The 20,331-nt window shown below is 37.2% G+C and overlaps 1 protein-coding gene across 2 annotated transcripts in view; it reads left to right on the top strand.

Annotated features, from left to right (window-relative positions):
* Positions 1-19,988, top strand: part of prss12 (serine protease 12) — a 36,196-nt gene extending 16,208 nt beyond the window's left edge. For both annotated transcript variants that reach the window (XM_089132359.1, XM_039692547.2), the window contains exons 8-13: positions 4,300-4,441; positions 6,764-6,966; positions 8,346-8,424; positions 8,577-8,699; positions 15,862-16,160; positions 18,969-19,988. In XM_089132359.1, the coding sequence (XP_088988485.1) occupies positions 4,300-4,441; positions 6,764-6,966; positions 8,346-8,424; positions 8,577-8,699; positions 15,862-16,160; positions 18,969-19,276 (1,154 nt within the window). In that variant the 3' untranslated portion in view covers positions 19,277-19,988. The remainder of the gene's footprint in view (positions 1-4,299; positions 4,442-6,763; positions 6,967-8,345; positions 8,425-8,576; positions 8,700-15,861; positions 16,161-18,968) is intronic.
* The last annotated feature ends 343 nt before the right edge of the window (positions 19,989-20,331 follow it).

The following is a 20,331-nucleotide window of genomic DNA, read 5'->3' as shown; positions in this document are numbered from 1 at the left end:
GGCCAAACGCCATGCTCACAAGTAGGCTACCTGTTGTGTGAGAGCACAACTACGACATAAGGACCTGTGAACCTGGAGCAGCATCTAGGTCCAAGTTGTAAAACCTTACGAAATTGAGCAGAGAGAGACAGCCCGCTGCATGACGGGCGTCTTGAAGGGGGACCCTTGAAATTAAGGGCTTGGTGGCCGCCATACTCGTGGTAGAATGAGCTCTGACAGCCAAAAGTGACGGCTGGCCAGAAGCTTAATAAGCAAGAAAAATTGTCTCAACTATCCATTTGCTGAATGTCTGTTTGGACACAGGGAACCCCTTTTTAGGCGATCCAAAGCAGACAAACAGCTGATCAGGTTTCCTCCACAGGGCAGCTCTGTGGACATAAGTATCAAGTGCTCTAACTGGACAAAAAAGGTTTAGCTTTTGCTGGACATGATTCTGAAAAGAGGACAGAATGCCTGCAAAATGCCTGCCATGGTACGTTGGTCGGACCTTCGGAAAATAGCCTGTCTTAGGGAAAAGAAATGGCTTGACCATCCCTTGTGCAAACTCAAGGCATGTGGTGGGTACCCACAGAGCTTGAAGATATCCTACTCTCTGTACTGAAGAGATGGCTAAAATGAACACTGTTTTTAAGGTCAGAAACTTCTCTGGAACTGCATGAAAGGGCTCGAAGGGAGCTGCAGATAAGCCTTCTTGTACAACAGCCAGGTCCCAAGCTGGAACTCTGGTATAAATTACAGGCCTTAGCCTCAAAGTGCCATAAAGAAAACGTGTTATCAAAGGGTTTCTCCCCACAGATACACCACCCAAAGTGACGTGGTAAGCAGCTATGCCCGCCACAGAAAAACGATCTTGCAGGAACTGTAGTACTGAACCATCTGGGCAGGTAACCCACAGGTTCCATATCTCTGAGCGGGGGAGAAGGATCACTCCTCCCGCTTGAGATAGAAGGTCCCTCCTGGCCAGATCTCCAGGGGAGAGCCATCAAGGAGGGTCACCAGGTCAGGGTTCTCAAACCACGTCAGCCCCTACCCCCTCACCATCGTCCAGGTGCCTCAGCAGGTCAGCCTGGTATGCCTCTAGTATAGACATGGTGTGCAGACATGTACCAGCCTGGCCTGCTGCCATGTACACTTTACCCACTAGCGCAGATGTTGTTTTTAGGGGCATAGTGGGTAGCGTCGGGGTCTTCAGGGTCGATGCTGAACTAGGGGACAGGTGGTTTGTAAGCATCTGTTCCACCTTCGGCATCACCCTATTACCATTCACCCAATCCCTTGATATCAAAGTAGACATGTACTTGAGGACTAAACAAGTGTGCAGAGTATGATTTATTCCACAACCTTGATATTTCTTTGTGGAGATTGGGGAAAAAAACAGAAGTCCTGGTGATGGAGGTACTTTGTTTGGTGTTAGAAAGCACTCACCCAATTTGCTTTTAGGTCGAGTGCCCTGTTTCTCGGCTGGCCAATCAATGTTCAACTCAGACACAGTGCAAGAAACCACCTACACCAGCTCCTCATATGCAGGAGAAAGAGATGGTAAATCCTCTATCCATGTCTCGATGCTCATCACATCCACGTCCTCAGAACTGGACAGCTGCATCACCGGGGTCTCCACCAGGGCGGAAGAACCCCACAATCTCATCTTCGGTGCCAGAACCGCATGGAATGCGAAACTGACTACGCTATCTCACGACCAATTCGTACGAATTCGTACGAGTGATTCAAAAGTGGCTAATTGTCTAAACCCACGTGAAGATTTGTCTAAACCCACGTGACGGCTATGTTTAGGGGCGGGGTCAGGGGTAGGTCATTCGTACGAATTCATACGAATTGGCTAATTCGTAAAATATGTACTAATTTGTACTAATTCGTACGAGTGAGGTCGTACGAATTGTTACGAATTAGCCACCTCGTAAAATTCGTACGAATTCCCGTGAGATTGGGTTGAAGCTGAAGACTCTTCGCGGAGAGCGGAGTGTGGGAAGCGGCAACCTCTCACAATGCTCACAGCCAGGCCCCTCGGAGGCTGACAGAGCATAAACAAATAACACGCATCTTGTGTTTATCCCCAGCCATAATAAAACGAGGGCAGGGAGGAGCACTCAATTTAAATGTTTGTTTGCTCACCATTCTTTTATATATATTGAGTTTTGTACTATTTTTGGACAGACAGCAATAAATAAGACAAACAGTATGAACATAGAGTGCTGGCTGAGGCACAGAAGATGGGCTTTTGTGCTTCCAGATGTGCTTTTATGCTTTCCTGGTTGTGACGTCACCCGCCCGTGTCGTTCTGCCTCGCCATTGGACTACTTGACGCGAGCTTCAGACTCAACCACGTAGATGCGTTCGTAGAGCATCATCGATGCAGCACAAGTTCCCTCGAAAGGGAACTAAAGTGTATAAACCTATATGGGTGCATGCAATATACTTTTTTTGTGTTTGTGTTAATTACTATTGACCAACACAAAGATATTTAAAATAAAAGTAAAATAGTTTTTGTAAGTCAACTTTTTTTGTATTACTAGTATTACTTGAATTCATCAATACATCATACACACGGACACACACACACACAGCTTCCTCTGTCAAGTTGATGGCTCTATGAAAATGTGGTGAGTGTGACTGGGAAACTTTCAGGGCTTGAATAATGTCTCTTTCTCGCTGAATGAACTTAAATTTAGTTCCCATTTTCCTTTGAGCCACATGGAATCCATAAGGGTTCACATGGAATCTGTGCCCACAAGACAGAATTTCCACAGAACCGGAACACCCATCTCTTTTTAAGTCATTCATCTCAATAGTAATACTCTCAGCTCTGTTTTAACACATGTTTAAATGCATTCTGCAGAAATTGATGTCAGTTTTGCTGCTATTGTGATTCATTTTAGCATGAATTATTATTCTACATCACGGCTATGTCTCTATCTATCTTACTCACACACCAGAAAACCTTCTATACTGATGAAAGATGACCATATATACATAAACACTGTATATATGGTCATATATGGTCACTCGAGTTCTCACTCTCGACATGCACTCAGCAGAAACACGATATTTGGATGTGTCTAAATAAATAAAACCCCTCTGAGTGTGCCTTTGTTTTTTTTTTGGAGTGTTTTTCATGACATCTCATAGATGGAGCTGATGAAAAGTAGAGACCATCTGAAAAAACAATTTAGCAGGGTTCATTATGGTATGCTATTGTATGTGTGTGCGTGCTGCTGGTGCTGAAGGCTTTATGAAGTACATTTGATTTAATAAAAAAGGTACTTGAATAGCGGCTGACCAATGAGACATGACTGTGAGAAATGAAGTTCATGTTTTAGGAATGATTAGTAATGCAGATGTTCATAGAGCTGTATGTTCTTGTAATGTATACAATGTTACACGGACATTATGTAGTAGAGTGACAAACCACAAGAACTTGTGAAAAAATAATAATCAAACACTAAATCCAATATAATCCAAGCCTGTAGGCTGTGTATGGTTGTCACAAAGCACATTAATATGGAATTCAGCTATTGAGCAGACATAACTATCCGTAATTGTCCAATCAGACTTTTGAGTCTGAACTAACAGCTTTACAAACAAACTTGCTGTTAAATTCCTAGTCATTTTGGTTGCAAATGTGTATGAATGTATGGTTAGTAAGTATTTTTTTTCTTTTTCTTGAACGGAGAGTGCCGCTGATATTGCTGATGGGCCAGTAGCTGATGATTGATTGCGTTTATGTGTATGTCTGCCTCTGTGTAATGTGTAAGTGGAGGCAGATGTTTCATGAATGGAAACCTAAAACTCTCCCTTCTGCACCAGGTGTTTTTTATGGTGTCTCTTACTGTGTAATACACATACAAACTCAAAAATGTGGACATAAGATGTCTTTCCACAGCCTGTCTAATTTCCTCTATTCTTCCCCTCATCTTTTGTGCTCCACAGAAGAAAGTCATTTCTGAAAGTCAAAGAAATATCTGCTTTTTTTTTGTACATACACTAGAAGTCAATAACCAAAACTGTTTATTTACCAACACATTTATGTTAGTGCATCCAGATTTGCAAAGACATGAAAGTTAGTGAAACTAAATTGTAATTTTTGGTTGAACAATCACTCTAAACTTCATTTTACAGAGCATATAAAGTATATCTAATGTTTTATTGCCTATTAGCAGTCAACTGCTGGATTAAACCTACAGCCAATCAGATCTATCTAAATACTGAACCACTATACTACAACCTGCTGATCAAAGCTAAATGCAGCGTGTGTGCATTCATATATTTTGTTGTATCTGTCAGGTCTACCTGTGAGACTGGTGGGTGGAGAAAATGAGAGAGAGGGGCGTGTCGAGATCCTGGTGGGTGGCCAGTGGGGGACAGTTTGTGACGACGGATGGACGGATCGTGATGCAGAGGTGGTGTGCAGACAGCTAGGTTACAGGTGAAATTAACATGTTTGGGTAATCTGAACAACAGTCTATGTTCATGTAATGTGTTAGCAAATCTAAATGCTATTAATGTGATTTTTTTTTGCATCCACACTAAAAAACACACTAAAGCAGTAAACTCAAACTAAAGAATGCAGGTTTGATGATAAACTTTGAAGTTGGCTTGAGAAGTTAAGTGTGAAGGTTTTATAGTCATAATAAAAATTCAGATGAAGACAGGAAAACCATTTTAGACCTATTTGTCATGATTGCTGTCATGTGTTTTAGTGACTCTTAGTTTAAAGTGAGTTCCTATTGTTTTTGTTCACTTCCTGTGTTTAACCCGTTTCACACATATTCCGTTTGTTGCTTGTATGCGGTGCGCGTTGCAGTGTGTATGCAATACAGGCGCAGCACATGCTCATGTACTTTGCGCGACTGATCCGCTGTATACCACAAACACTACATTTATTCCTTATTTTTATTTCAAATCCAAAAGTTGTTACTAAAAATGTTTGTCAGAATTGAAATTATCTTTGTACACAGGACAGTTATACAGTCTTCCATAGACTTATTCACATTTAAACACAACATTTTTAAGGTTAATGAAATCCCAAAGCACATTTTTGAGATGTAAACAGATATGTACAGCCAGTGTGAGCCAGTCACAGATGCTGTGATATTTTCAAGCCGATCACAATGCAGATGGTATAAACGGAAAAATCGTAAAAAATCTCTAATTGGTCTAATTGGATCATATTATGATCCAATTAGACCACAAGATCACTAAGAAATCACATCAGACCCAGAGATGTATAGTAACGAAACTACTTAAGTACTGTACTTAAGTACTAAAATGCTGTATCTGTCCTCTACTAGAGTATTGTTTTTTTTCATACTTTCGATGAATTTAATACTTTTACTTTGATATTTTTTTTAATGTTCTGCTAGTTACTCATTACAATTATAAAAATTTTACGAATCATTCGTTGCAAGTTGGCTTTCATGCTGCCTAAATCACACGCCAGTTTTATAGGGTAATGGTTTGATTGACACACACATTGTCAACTAATGCAGGGGTTTTCCTGCAATGACATTTTTTTGGTGGCCGCCAAAGCAAATTTGTATCCCGCCAAAGCGCCTCATTTGATTGCTAGTTCAAACTTTTGACTGCTTTCTTTAATAATTACATGACACAATACTTGTACTTTTACTTTTAGTACTTAAGTAGTGATTTTTTAAATAAACTACTTGCAATACTTAAGTACAAAAAATGTTGAATACTTTACTACTTCTACTTAAGTGTGGTGTTAAAGAGCACTTCAGCTTTTTTTAATAGAGCACTTGTACTTTTACTCAAGTCCGGGTTTCTAGTACTTTATACATCTCTGATCAGACCACATTTCTAGGCACTGATGGTGATAACATGTAACATGTTTAAAACATGTCACTAACATATTTTAGCACGTTGCTAGCATGTTTTGACACATTATTTTCTAGCTAAATGTATTAGAACTATAACCTGACTATTCTATTCACTATTTTTATGACATATTGCTCTAGGATTAAGATTAAGACTCTAAAACCTTGTGTTGTAATGTTGCCAAATGACACACACATAGTGAAATATGCTTGGAAGAACAGAAAGAGAAACATTTTCTATCACAATAGGAAATTTATTTCACAATAAATGAAACGCTCTGGACTATTTCATCAATGGTTTGTTTTTCTTGTTTGGAAGTGATAATAATATTTTATAAGTTCAATTATGAATCATGCACGTGTTATTGTTTAACTCAGATTACAAAACTAAGAAGACTGTCAGATTTACACACACTAATGTGATCAACACCTTCGCTCACGCTCACCTCCTGGGGTGGTGGGGGGTCAGAGGTCAGAGGTCAGGTTATTGCACTGTAACTGATGCTCTTATCTGATGAGCTCAGCTCTCTCAGCTGGAGTTGGCTAAACTACAGGATTATGATCAATCAGCACACATCTCAAGCTTTTACACAACAGCAGTGGTACTTTAGTATAATGTATGTACAATTACAGTATTTAATAATAATTTGAATGAACATTAATTTTAATATTTTGTTCTCATTTTAATTTTAGTTTAGGTTATAGTCGTTTTGTTTTGTTGAAAAATTTCTAATTTTTAAAGTGAATTTATTTAAATAATATTTCTATATTTTTTCAGCTTTATTTAAATTAATGACAACGAGCAATTTTAATGAACATTTTTTGAATAATTTTAGATTTAGTTTTCCTTCACAATAACATTACACAAGAACAAAAATTAACCAAATGTGTCTTTTACTGTCATTCTTTTGCAGTGGGCTGGCTAAAGCTCGTGTAATGGCATATTTCGGTGAAGGCGAGGGGCCTATTCACATTGACAACGTAAAGTGTACGGGAGGAGAAAATTCTCTGACTGACTGTATCAAACAGCAGTTTGGGACACACAACTGTCGCCATAGCGAAGATGCCGGTGTTATTTGTGACTATGGGTTACAGAAGGATTCTGCTGGGGTCAAAGGTGGGACATTCTTCTTGATTCTCTCATAGCTACAGCATTCACGTACTGTATGTGACACTGGCAAGGTTTGTTTCCCAAACCTAAATGATTTTCTCTCTTTCATGGAACATTATAGGAGTAGTTTACCAGAATGTTGATGCAGCTGATGACAGAATTTTCATGTTAGGATTTCTTTTAGGGCACATTGAATGAACTGCAATTGAATAAACAGACATTATTGGACTTCACAAAATTATCTGACTTCATTGTAATTGGAGGTCAAAAGGGAAAAATGTAAAAATGGAAAATGTACATTTTGAAGCACAGGTAAATGTGGTGTCCTGTAGAGTGATATATTTAGAGATCCTCACACCTGTAAAAATACTTGAATCCATTTAAAAGCAAGAGTGAAAGATGAAACCTATCAGATCAGATCTCTAGTTTGGGCTGGAGTGCAGTATGTGTTATGTCTGCTCTAAAGGATGTGGTTTGGCTCGCCATCTCATGATCACTGGCACTTAGACTTTATTTATGCTTTATTATTCTTACCAATCTAATAACTCGCTAGTTTATCCGGCCTGCAGTGCTTTCTTCATTAAACCCTGAAGGACACATAAACTACACACACATCTTTTTGTGTGTTATTATATGTTATACTAATCAACATTCTTAGGTCCATACACACACACACACACAAATGGATGCACAAAAACATGCTCATGTCCCATTTCACCCCCAAATCAAAAAGATAGAGAAAAATAAAGAATTTATATTGTGTATCTCATTAATTCCCCATTATTTTCAGTGATACTTTTCAATATAACCTTATAGTACATTTTTTGGTTACACATTAGAGTCCAATTCTCACTATCTATTAACCATGACTTTTGCCTAACTCCTAATTACTGCTTATTAATTGTTAGTTAGGTAGTTTAGTTATTGTAAAGGTAAAGTTTAGGTATTGGGTAGGATTAAGAGATGTAGTGGTCATGGAGAATAAGGCATTAATATGTGCTTTATAAGTACTAATAAACAGCCAATATCATAGTAATATGTGTGCTAATAAGCAGCAACTAGTTAATAATGAGAATTGAACCCTATACTAAAGTTTTACCCATTTTTATTTAAACAAGCATAAAGGCAGTACAACAAACACTGACATGATGTAAATAATACTGTTTATATTAATTATTTAAATTGTTTAATACCTAAATTATTAATATTATAAACACACTTCAATGAGAAGATTCCTAGGCTTCATTTTCCATTTACAAAATATATTTTTTTACTTATGTATTCTGATTTGCTGTGAAATTGAACCAAGGCAGATGTTCCTAAAAGGTTTCGTGAGATTCACCCATACATGCTTTATAGAAACATGTGTTTGCTTCACATTACAGAGGCAGTGAGCTCCATGTGTGGTCTAAGACCCTCTCATACCCGTCAGAAGAGAATAATAGGAGGGGAAAACTCTATACGGTAAGCAGACAGGGTCAAAATGTATACAAACATCTTTGACATGAATTACACATTTGAAAATAATTGTTAATGTGGTCGAAATGAGAAGATGGGTGTGTAGAGCGGATAAAATGGAAATTTATAGTGTTTGTGTGTGTGTCTGTGTGGTGTAGTGGGGGCTGGCCATGGCAGGCAGCTGTGCGTATGAGGGGGTCTCAGGCAGATGGAAGGTTGGTATGTGGAGCCACTTTGATAAACAGCTGCTGGATCCTCACCTCAGCTCACTGTTTTAAAAGGTACTTAAACACATACATATGGACAGGTATATCTTCATTCTGTATCACATCTGCAAGGCATAAAAGGAGCACACACAAATATGTACACACACTTCTTTCTTATGTTTCCAATTTTCCACTGTGACTCACACAGCTAGATAACACAAATAGGCTGAAATACAAACTAAACATAATTCTAATTGTCTATTTTAAACAACATTCCTTCCCATTCCTCTGTAGCTTGTACCCATTTATGTAATCATTATTTGTGACTTGCAAATAAACACTCTTAATCATTCTAGCTGCAAAACAAACATAGTTAAATAGTTCCAGTAATTCAAATTCAACAACAAAGGCAGCGCAACCAAATCAAAATATTCGCCATTTAGTGAAGATGTCACACTGCAAAAAACATCAAATATACCCTTAACTTTTTCCTTGTTTTCTAGTAAAAATAGACAGTATCTACATCTTTTTACATTAATATATATATATATATGTGTATATATATATATATATATATATATATATATAAGAAGAGTTCAGATGCAAAAGCCTCTTAATGCCATTTGAAATTTTCTTCTTTAATGATGATTTTTATCAAACTTGTATATTTAAGTTCAGTAATTTCACTTTAATAACAATTAATAGGTAATTATCATTGCCATTTAAGTGAAATCACTGAACTTAAATATACAAGCTTGATAAAAATGATAATTCTAGAAGAAAATTTCAAATGGCACTTAGAGGCTTTTGCATCTGAACTCTTCAGATATATAAATGTGTGTGTGTGTGTGTATATATATATATATATATATATGTGTGTGTACATAGTTTTTAAATTTAAAATGAAATGTAAAGCTTAAGTAATTTGTGTGGTCGACTTCATCTACATTACTTTTACTATTAAGAATGAAAACATTTCTCTCTCTTCCTGAACACTACAGAAATATGGAGTGCTTTCTTCAGCATTATTTAAGGATTTTGGAGCACTCAAGGCAAAATAAGTAATTTATAGAAAAAAAAGTATTTATAGAAAAGATAACCCACGTTTGACTTTCATTAACACTATTATATTTGTAGATCCACAATGTGACAAAATTGTAAAATGAATTCCTAAAGTAATAATTTAAAATAAAGCAATAATTGAAATAAAAATCTTTGCAAAACTGAGCCTTTAAAGGGCATATTGCAGGTTAGAGGACCAAAGAAAAATAATGTAGGAACTAGATTTTCTTTAAAATATACCTATAAATACACTACCGAAGCTTCTGGAGTTTTTTTTGTGAGAAAATTTTACTTCCGCGTCTGAAAATGGGCGTGACTTAACGAGCGGGAGAGCGGTCGATTCAAACAACAGAAAAACAATGGATCGCAATGACATTTCAGACACTGAGGAAATACTCGTATGACGGACCAAGCCATAAAGTTATGAGCCTACTATGCTAAAGAGAGCAGGGACAGGCCAGGATAATGTTAGACAGAACGGTCAGAGACAAATTGAGTTGTGGTGTGAGGAGAACCAGTGGAGAACAGGACAGATGTCTTTTGGTGAGAGACGTGATTATAGATACACGTTCGCTAGCAATATACACTGTGTTCACAATTTTGTACGGATTATTATGATCCTATAACAGGTCAGCAGACATTAGTATGTTTAGGGTAGATTTATACTATTAAATGTATAAAAACTATACTTGAGTATATTTCTATTGTAGCCTACTAAAAGCATAGGTACATTTTTAATACATATTTTTGATTTAATAATACAAAATTTAAGATTTGAGTATTTAAACAACCAATTTAGTTTTTCAATTACAAGTTGCCTCTATTTTCGGGCATGTCTACCCATGTCACACTATTTGATTGGTACAGTATACGACGATCAATATGCTTGCTTCGGCATCCCATGTTGAACTCCGTGATATCGCCTGGATGATAATCATTTGATCTAAAGTGAACGGTACACACGATCACGTTTTCCACGAAATCCCTTCTCTTCACCTGCACAAACCGCACCAGGAACAAAAGATATAGGCTATAGCACTGTCCCTTTTCTTGTAATGGAAACTTGTGGACTCGATCTTGAAGTCCTGACAGGCGGGAGTTTTTGCAACCTCCACAAACACAATAATTTACCATGACGATGATACATTAAAATACAAAAACTACCGAAAGCACACTGACTGATGACCGCTCTCACTGAATACCAGCCTACTCTGCACTGAGCCGAGGCTGAGGCTCCCTAACGTGACATAAAATGACGCGATGTTGGAAAAAAAAAAAGCCGTTTTTACGAGCAGTCCAAGAAACGCTTACTTTATCTACTAAATTAGTGCCCTTATGTTGTTTTAAAATATTTTAAATCCTGCATTAACTTTTCATATGGTATTTTCATACAAGGTTATCTATAAATTTAGATTTTTTTACTTGCAATATGCTCTTTAAGGGAAATTTGTTCCTCTCATGTGAAATAAGAAATTCTCTAGCTCAAACGGGGTATAGCAGGGCTGTTGTTTTGAATATTGCTAACTCAATGGCTTGTTGCTAAGCAATAATACATCCTATCTATCCCAAAAATGACACTACATGCAATTAGCCACAGACCCTTCATGCTACATTTGATTAATTTTCACCAAAGGGATAAAACATTTTAGCTGTTCACATTAAGGAAGAATAATAATAGTAAGTCAGAGGAAAAGCAATAAAAAACATGTCCACACAAACACTTTCTGCTTCCCTTAAGGATCGGTCTAGTAAATGATCTGTCTTCAGTTCAGGTCTGAAACTGTGCTGCATTTCCACATTACTGTGAAGAATGTAGGCTATGTTAGTGGCAGTTTCTTGAACCATTTAGGGTTACATTTTTTTTTAAAAAAAGGGGTCTCAGTAGAAATACGTTGGCTGTGTGAGTGTTTTAAGTAAGATTGAATCTGTTTTTTATCAACTAGTCCAAGCACTGAGCCCTCAGAATATGATCCATGACATCAGACTACTGCTAAAGTTTCGTCTAGTTACACGCTCTCCTACACAGAGCTATAAATCTAGATACCTTTGCGGCCCCCTCCCTCTTTTTCCTCGTACACGTACACAAACTTTTTCAAGAATGCAATTAATAGCATGCAGAAGAGCATAACAGTTGTTTTAAATCATTTGAGATCATTTAGCTCGAGAGGACTAAAGTTAGTCTCTCACTTCCGAGTTTACAGAGGGTCACATGACATTTGTGCAAAAATAGCATGTACAAACACACACACACACACACACACATTAGCTCTAAACTATTTTAATGCCGTGTGCCGAGTTGTTGGCAAACATTAATTAAACTCTGGGGTTACAACCGACATGCTTTTAAAGCCCTAATGTCGGAACTGCCATAATGTACAACCTAAGAGTTTGATAGCTGTCAACAGATCCAGCTTCCGGTTTCTGAAAATCAGTTCAACAGAGTCTTTAACTAGTGAGCAAATGTGAGTAATAGAGTACTGAACTTTATCATTCATTGGCCGTGTATAGAGATCTTTTAATTTGCTGGCAGCTGAAATTGTATACTTAATTGCAAATGCCAATTTCCTCTACATTTCTACTTTTATATTGACTTTTGTTGTCAGTCTATTAACTCACTTAAAGTCTAAAAAAATAATAGTTTAATCATACTATATTAAGTTGAAGTTGTAATTTCCAGGCCTAGAATAGTCATGAGTCAAATTACAATTAAACTTTAAAAATGTATTCAGTAAGGAAGCTTTAAACACAACAGCACATCTATTTTCAATATTGATACAGTAATAGCATTATTAGAATGATTTCCTTTTTCATCAAATACTGTGTGTATATATATATTTTTTCCTAACATTTGTATAAATACATTTTTGAATAGACTACCATTTATAGATTCGATAAGGTAGGACACTGGAGAGGTGACCATGAACTATAGGGATAATGGTTGGGGGTTGTTAATGAGAAATTATTATCTAGATTCGAAGCTGGGTTCAAGTGCAATATGTCAGAGCCCTACCCACTTGGCCATGTCTCAGACAGTATATAACCTCATTATAACCTAATTGAGATCAGTATTTGGGATTAAAGTAAATTGTATATATTAAGCTTCTAATACTCACAGTGTCAGGCTCCAAACTGCCCTTTCCAGAGTGTCTCTGATGAAGGGACGTTGAGAATGTGGTGCTGATCCTGCCAGACTAAGAGTGTCATTCCGGACAGGGCAGATCCTTTTTCCAGAAAAGACCTGACCGTGTAACGGGACACTGCTGCCTCTCTCTCTGGCACCACATATATATTTCCGTTACACACCAATGGTTTCAATCACTAACAAGCAGACAGGAGGGCACAAACACACACACCGAGTCACTGCAGTGCAAACAACAGATATTGATTCTGTGTATTCCCTTATCCTATACACACATTATAAGGAAAATATTAATGTACTTTAGTAATAGGCATTGTATGTTTTTTCTACCCACCCATATGTTATATAAACCTGAGAAAAATGCAATTGTGGCTGCCAATAGAATACAATATTTGTAATTAATCTCATAATTTTCTTTTATATATATCATTATTATATTTTTTTAAAATAAGTAAAAAAACAACAACCTTACAGTATATTAAAGACTGGCAAGCACGGGATACTTTCTGTTTCATGCAAAAACCTTTGTGAGTGTGATGTCATGGTATTGGGTTGATGGAAAAAGATAACATACTTCCTGTATGTATCTGTTTTCACCAACCGACCGTGACTGTGGTTTTGCAAGTGTGTGTTTGTGAGTGCACATGGTTTGGCTTTGGGACCATAAGATCGGTTGACATGAAGTGAATCCTGGGGAAGGGACCGGATTTGTCATTTGAGGACTTATTTGAGTGGCACATACAGAAGTCGCAAATCATCTTGTGATAATGTATAACGTTACCTGTGCTGTCCCGGATACTTGTTTGATGATTCACTGTGTTCTGTTCAATTGTGTTGTACAGTCTTGCTGAATGTGTCCTGTCTGTATGCCCTCTCTATCTCTCTCTTTTTGTAATTTTATTACTAACTTTTTGCCGTATAAGTTATAATAGTAAACTATTATATTGGATATTGCCTATACTAAATAAAATGACCTAAATAAATGAAAAATAGAACACTTAAACCCAATATCCATCATTTTAAGTGCATTTAGGCATTACAATTGTATAATGTACAGCATGAAAAAATGATTTAAAAGATTTAAAAATTACAATATAGTGTTGTTCAATTTTTAGTATTTTTAAAGATGAACTTTAGGTGATCATTAGATGATGGAAAATGTATTCTAAATATAAAAATAGAGAATGAGCATGCACAAAACATTTTTCAGTTTTTTATTTAATTCTTGTGCTGCATTAGGGACATTTTTGGTTATTTTCAATTTAATTTCTTTGACCATTTTGGCTGTTTTAATGCAAATGCAGGGGACTAAAAAACGGCCCTGGACTTTGACTAGGCCCGGTCCGAAGCAGTCGGTACGCAGAAACTCAACAACAACAACAACATTAATGCCTGCTGCTTGACATGAGTGTCACAAGAATTTAATTGTGACTCATGAGACTATAGACCATCTAAATGATAGCTAACAGCATATTACACAATCTATTCCATGCTGTCTTAAAATTAATTTATTAGTTAAAAATCTTAATTAATTTATGCAGTAATTAATGTAACGTATCCAACATTTTTAAAAGTAAAATCACAACGTATTTCGTAATATTAGCTACTGCATTTGGCATTTTACAGCTAAAATGTTGAAGTTTACCTGTTTTAACTACTTTAATTATTAAAAAATGTAGCAAGCTGAATATCTCTTCCTAACATTATCCTTAGCAAGTAACTTGCAAAGTAATTTCTGATTAATTCGGTTCGGGAGTAATAGAGATTATTGATGGGAATTGATAAGATTTTATTTCAATGCCACTAACGATTCTGCTTATCGATCCGATTCTTTAACGATTCTCTTATCGATTCCTGATAGCACTGTGTGTGAAAAAGTAGTCATATGCTTTTTTGGGGGAAAAACCTTACACTTGACTAAGCAAACTGTACTTTTTATGTAATTCATGTGATAAATGTAACCTTATTGAAAAGTTCGCCAATTGAACGTGTCATCATCGGACGGGTGCGCGTTGTGTGACTATCCCGGCGGCTGGGACATCCCACCTAGGCTGGATCGTCACTGGATTGTTTTTTTTTTCCCGTTTATTCAGAACGCTTTTCAGAGAAGATCAGACAAGATTCAGGCAACGTAAGCCTATTTTAGCACAATTCAGAGACAGCGGTAATTCAGGAAAAACAAATCTCCAAATGCTCCACATGAAACTTTAGTCTCCTGACCTTACCATCGTGTCGATTATTTTGATTAATATGTGCGAGGGAGAGAGCAAGACAGCGCTTAGTTTTGAGACGGTGATGCCTGTGAGAGATTGCGTGCGCACGACCTGGGCTCTCTCTCTCTCTCTCTCTTTCAGTTTAACATGCGCACTGTCACAAGCGCAGCGGTTCATCACTACAGAGACAGACAATTTTACTCACCAATCAAATAAGGCTTTGGCGGTACCATTAGGTCTATGAAAGCGTTATATAAATGCAGTCCATTTACCATTTACTCTTGTAGTTTTGCTTTCTTTCTAGAGCAAATTTGGATGTGTAATGAGACAGGCACAGGTTATAATCACCTAGTAGAAATCAGGAACATGTTTGCAGTACTAGATGTTTGCAGTATGTTAATTATATGAAAAATGGTACCAACTGGTGGAAAACATTAAAAAGTAAATATTTTACCCCAAGGCTTGGTGATGACAGGGTATTTAAGTAGAAATGATGAGTTTATGATATTATAACAGTGGGTTCAAAAATGGATATTTTATTTTAAATAATTTTAAAACCAAATTTGTCCTATGTGCTATGGGTGTTTTTTATTTGATTTATTATAAAATAAACTTTTGAATGGTAGTGAATGTAACCTTAATTAAAAAGTCTCTAATATTAGCCCATTACCAATGTGTTTTCACAGATCACAATTATATTTTCACCAAAATATTGTGCATAGATTCAGTTTTGTTAATCACCAAGTGGTCATGGTTATTGGCTATTAGTGATGTCTGACCAATACTGTATATAATTACGGGTCTGTTGTGTGCTCTTTCTTAGATACGGTAATAGCACTGGGCTGTATAAAATTCGTGTGGGTGATTACCACTCTCTGGTTCCTGAAGAGTACGAGGAAGAATACGCCGTGGAGAAGATCATCCTTCACCCACGCTACCATGCTGACAGTAATGACTACGACCTGGCACTGGTGCGTGTGTCTGGCCACAGAGCTCACAGGGGTGTCACGGGCGAGTGCATCATACTGAACCGTTTCGTTCTGCCCGCGTGCCTGCCAGTGCGGAGGGAAAAAGTGCCAAAGGACATCGGCAACTGCTACATCACAGGCTGGGGAGACACAGGTTGGAGATTCCATAAAACACACACACACACACATGCTCATTTATGCATTTACACACTCTCGCTACATGTTTCCTTAAAACTAAAGAAATTTAATGCAGATCTGATTCGGAAACAAGTAGACAGCCTCAAACTTTCCTTCTTGAAATGAAGGATGCTTTGAGCACAATTAGAGCAAGAACTGTGTAAAACAGATGTGTTATTGGCTCTATTGAATAGCACAGGCTGACGGGCACTAGATGTGATCAGACAGTGTGAAAGTAGAACTGACAGCGATAATCACACTTTGCAAGATATCCGTCTTTGTTCTGTGTGAAACGATCACTCTCTCACGGTGTCGTTCTCACCAACTGAGAGACATGTACAAACTCCTGGAGGAAATACAAGTGAAAGTTTTAGTAAAATGTTGAATTTAACAGATGCTTTTATTTTAAAGCTACACTGTGTGATTTTTACCCCCATCTAGTGGTGAAAAGGTATATGACCATCCGGTCCCACTTTATATTAAGTGGCTTTAAGTACTATGTACTTACATTGAAGTTACTACTTTGATACATTGGACTTATTGTGTACATACATGTTTTTACATTGTACTTATATTTTGAAAATACCTGCATGTAATTACAACTGTAATTAATTCATGTAATTACATTTGTAATTACACAGTTGATCCTTCCCTTACACCTCAGCCCACCATGATACCTACCCATACCACCACACCTGTCCCTAACCTTACCCCTATCACACTTCAATAGCACCAAAAGTGTTTTACAATACAACCTGAACACAATAAGTACATTGTACTTATTTTCCTATGTAAGTACATAGTACTTAAAGCCACTTAATATAAAGTGGGACCGACCATCCAGTGAATATTAGTTTCTGTTCCTCTCAATTCCGATTTCGTTTTAACTCCTACGGTGGCCAATGTAGTCCAAGATTAAGATGGCTTCCAGTTCGACCTCGTCCATGAGTGTTAACTCAAACGTAAACGCGAAAGGCAAAGCTTGAATTAACGGGTATGTCCCTCTTTGGCTAACGTACTTTCAAGATGGAGGGGCGACATGGCGACCGACATTAGAACCCCTTACCCGTATGTATTTTGGCATATTATACACTCACGAGAACGAAGTAAATATACATTAATGAGCACATATATTTTTGAAAGAACTAAAAGAGTTATACAGTGTAGCTTTAACGGATGTACAAAATGAGGAAAAAAACAAGCAGTTTCAGCAGTGCTCAAGTACTGAATTTCAAGAGTAAACCTTGAAATTCAGTAGGCTACTGAAACTTTGGTGTGAAAAGTTCACGGATTTGAATGGAAAACAGCTCGTTTCACTTGAACTTGAACAATACAACAAGTGTGGAATTTTTAAACAATTAATCGTTTTGTCAGCATTTGCAGGGATTTACTAATACATGATACAATTGTTTTTGTGTTTCTGATTTTCTGTTTGCTAATCATGTAAATCATTATCAGTATAACATCTGTTTTTCCTGCAACAATCGAGCATCATCCATTTCAAACATTTAGTAATTATTTGGATCCTTGGTGGTATTTGCAAACAAGGTTGTATATTTGCGTGAGGGTATTTGTAAGCTCTGGTTTATGAATGAGCACATGACGTGAGTGCCAATTCAACATGTTCATAATGACAAAATTAGTCTGCATTAGTGTTCGCATTAGAGAGATTATGAGGCTGCGAAATGATGCCATTTGTAAATTTCTCCAACCAGACGTCCAGCGAGACAGAGAGATAAGAAAAATATTAGCAGCTAGCTTCGGGTGCAGATACTTACACAAATGATAAACTCTTACAAACATTTTTAGTTTGGATTTAAAATAAATATCGAATAGGCTATGCTCTTGAGAAAAAGATGACCTCTTTAGCATACTATTACTTTATATGGACATTATATACTTAAAATCAATGTACTTACTGTACAGTAGGTGTGAATGGAATTTAATGTTTTTAAGTTCTTAACTGCATGTTAACTGCAGTTAAAGTAAAGTATATTATATTTTAAATTTATATTAAATGGAATTAGTGAGGAATTACTTTTAATTTGACATTATTACAAAGTGCACCTTTTAAGAAAAGGTGATCACTGAGTGTCTGGAGGGTTCACTAATATCCTCACACAAAAAAATCGCTGCAAAAGATGCTTTCCAACAGGTTTTATCATAGTTTTTGTCCAAGTCAAGTCAATGGAGTTGACAAAAACTACAACAAAACCTGTTGGAAAGCATCTTTTGCAGCAATTTTTGTGTGAGCATATCAGTGAACACACCAGTTCCCGAAAAATTCCAAAATTAACTGTTCTATTTAATCAGAAACAATCTTAAAACAGGGCTTTAAGTGTAAAATACCGAACATGTCCTTTAAGTGCATTTCTTTTCTGGCCACACCTCCAGCCATCTTGTCTCATCAAAAAAGACAGACATGACAGAGCTGTAATCAGAGGCTGACACAGAACATGAGGAAGTCATCAAGGAACTACGGTGTATAATTATAATGTCAGTGTCAAGCATCTACAGATGATCATGTGATGTGCTGATGGTGGGGCTTCATTCTAATGGCCACGTTGTGTTGTAAATCCCCAGTGGAGTTTTTGAGTTGTCTTCTCTCAGTTAGTGGACTTAACAGAATTCTAAAGTGGGATGAATGAAGTGTGTGATCAGGAAAACGACAGCACACTCCATTGCATACGTGAACAGTTATGTCTGATCACTTCCAGACTTAAAGTTTAAAGAATAGAGGACTTTCTGACCTGTTGGATCACCCCCCCCTCTTTTCTTTTCCCAGGCCGTGCATATTCAAAAACTCTTCAGCAGGCCTCGATCTCTGTTCTGAGCAAGCGTCAGTGTGAGCAGCGCTATTCGGACCAGTTTACCAATCGCATGCTGTGTGCCGGATCCTCTCAAGACGACCGTCGCGTGGACAGTTGTCGTGGAGATAGCGGAGGTCCGTTGGTGTGTGAGAGGCCGAATGGAAGTTGGGTCGTGTATGGGGTCACATCATGGGGTCACGCTTGTCGGCTGCAAGACGCACCCGGCGTCTACACCAAAGTCTCCGCCTTCGTGCCCTGGATTAAGAAGGTCATTGGCCAGTAGGACCCAATGGACATTTCAATCAACTGATAACAGACGTTCTGACTATGCGGGCAGAAAAATTAAGCACAATTTTAGATATTAGTTGAAAACAATTTTATAACTTGAAGCTGTTATAACTAGCTGAAATTAAGTCCAGTATTCCAAATAAGTCTTAAATGTAAATTACTTAGTGCCTGGCATCAGTATAGTCATAAAAAAACTTGAACTTTGCTCTGAAATTACTGTACACTCCCAAAAAAAAAAAAACATTTTCTTAATTAGTATTGCTGTCCAGTAAAAATATCTAAACATCCTGAATGGATTTAGAGAAACAATTTATCAATACATTTTTATTTTTAATAAAAAAACAAACAAACATTAGATTAAAGGGGTCATATAATGGTACATGCACTTTTTCAAGTTAATTGTTCTGAAATGTGTGTTGGCAGTGCCTGTACACAACCATCATATAATGATAAAAATCTATCCAGTGTTTTTGTTTTAATCTCCGTGTATGTTTTCCCCTGCCTCAAATTGAGCCGTTCGTTTTTGTGACGTCAATAAAACGGACGCCCCTCCCACGATTTTTGATTGACAGCAGCGTCATTGTTAATACGCTGGAGCAGAATGGCGTCTAAGCGATTGTGGCGTTCTGTTCTTGGATGTAATAACGAACACAGTCATTTGTTGTTGTTCACATCACATGATGTTTCTAAATACAAAATGCTGAAGACACAGTGGCTGAGTTTTGTTTTCGAAGAGAATATTCCCCACGAGCACTTTCATTTTTGCGCGATTCGCAAATCTTTTCTCACCAGACTGCTTTATCAATGAGGGTCAGTTTAAAGCTGGTTTTGCTAAGAAGCTGCTCCTGAAAAAAAGAATCGGTACCAACAATTCATGTCCCTGTTGCACCTCCAGAAGAAGTGTGTAAAATTGTATATTTTGCATTAATCTTTGCAAATCGCTTGCACGCTTCACGATGAATGCAGCTAAGGTTTACATTACGGCATGTTTTCTTTACGACATTCTCAATATAAATCATAATCCCATGTTTATAATGAACAATGCGTTAT

This window comes from Pimephales promelas, chromosome 6, assembly GCF_988280905.1.
Source record: "Pimephales promelas chromosome 6, fPimPro1.hap1.1, whole genome shotgun sequence".
Lineage (NCBI taxonomy): Eukaryota > Metazoa > Chordata > Actinopteri > Cypriniformes > Leuciscidae > Pimephales > Pimephales promelas.
The sequence above is the reverse complement of the archived record's forward strand: the minus strand, read 5'-3'. Positions and strand labels throughout refer to the sequence as shown.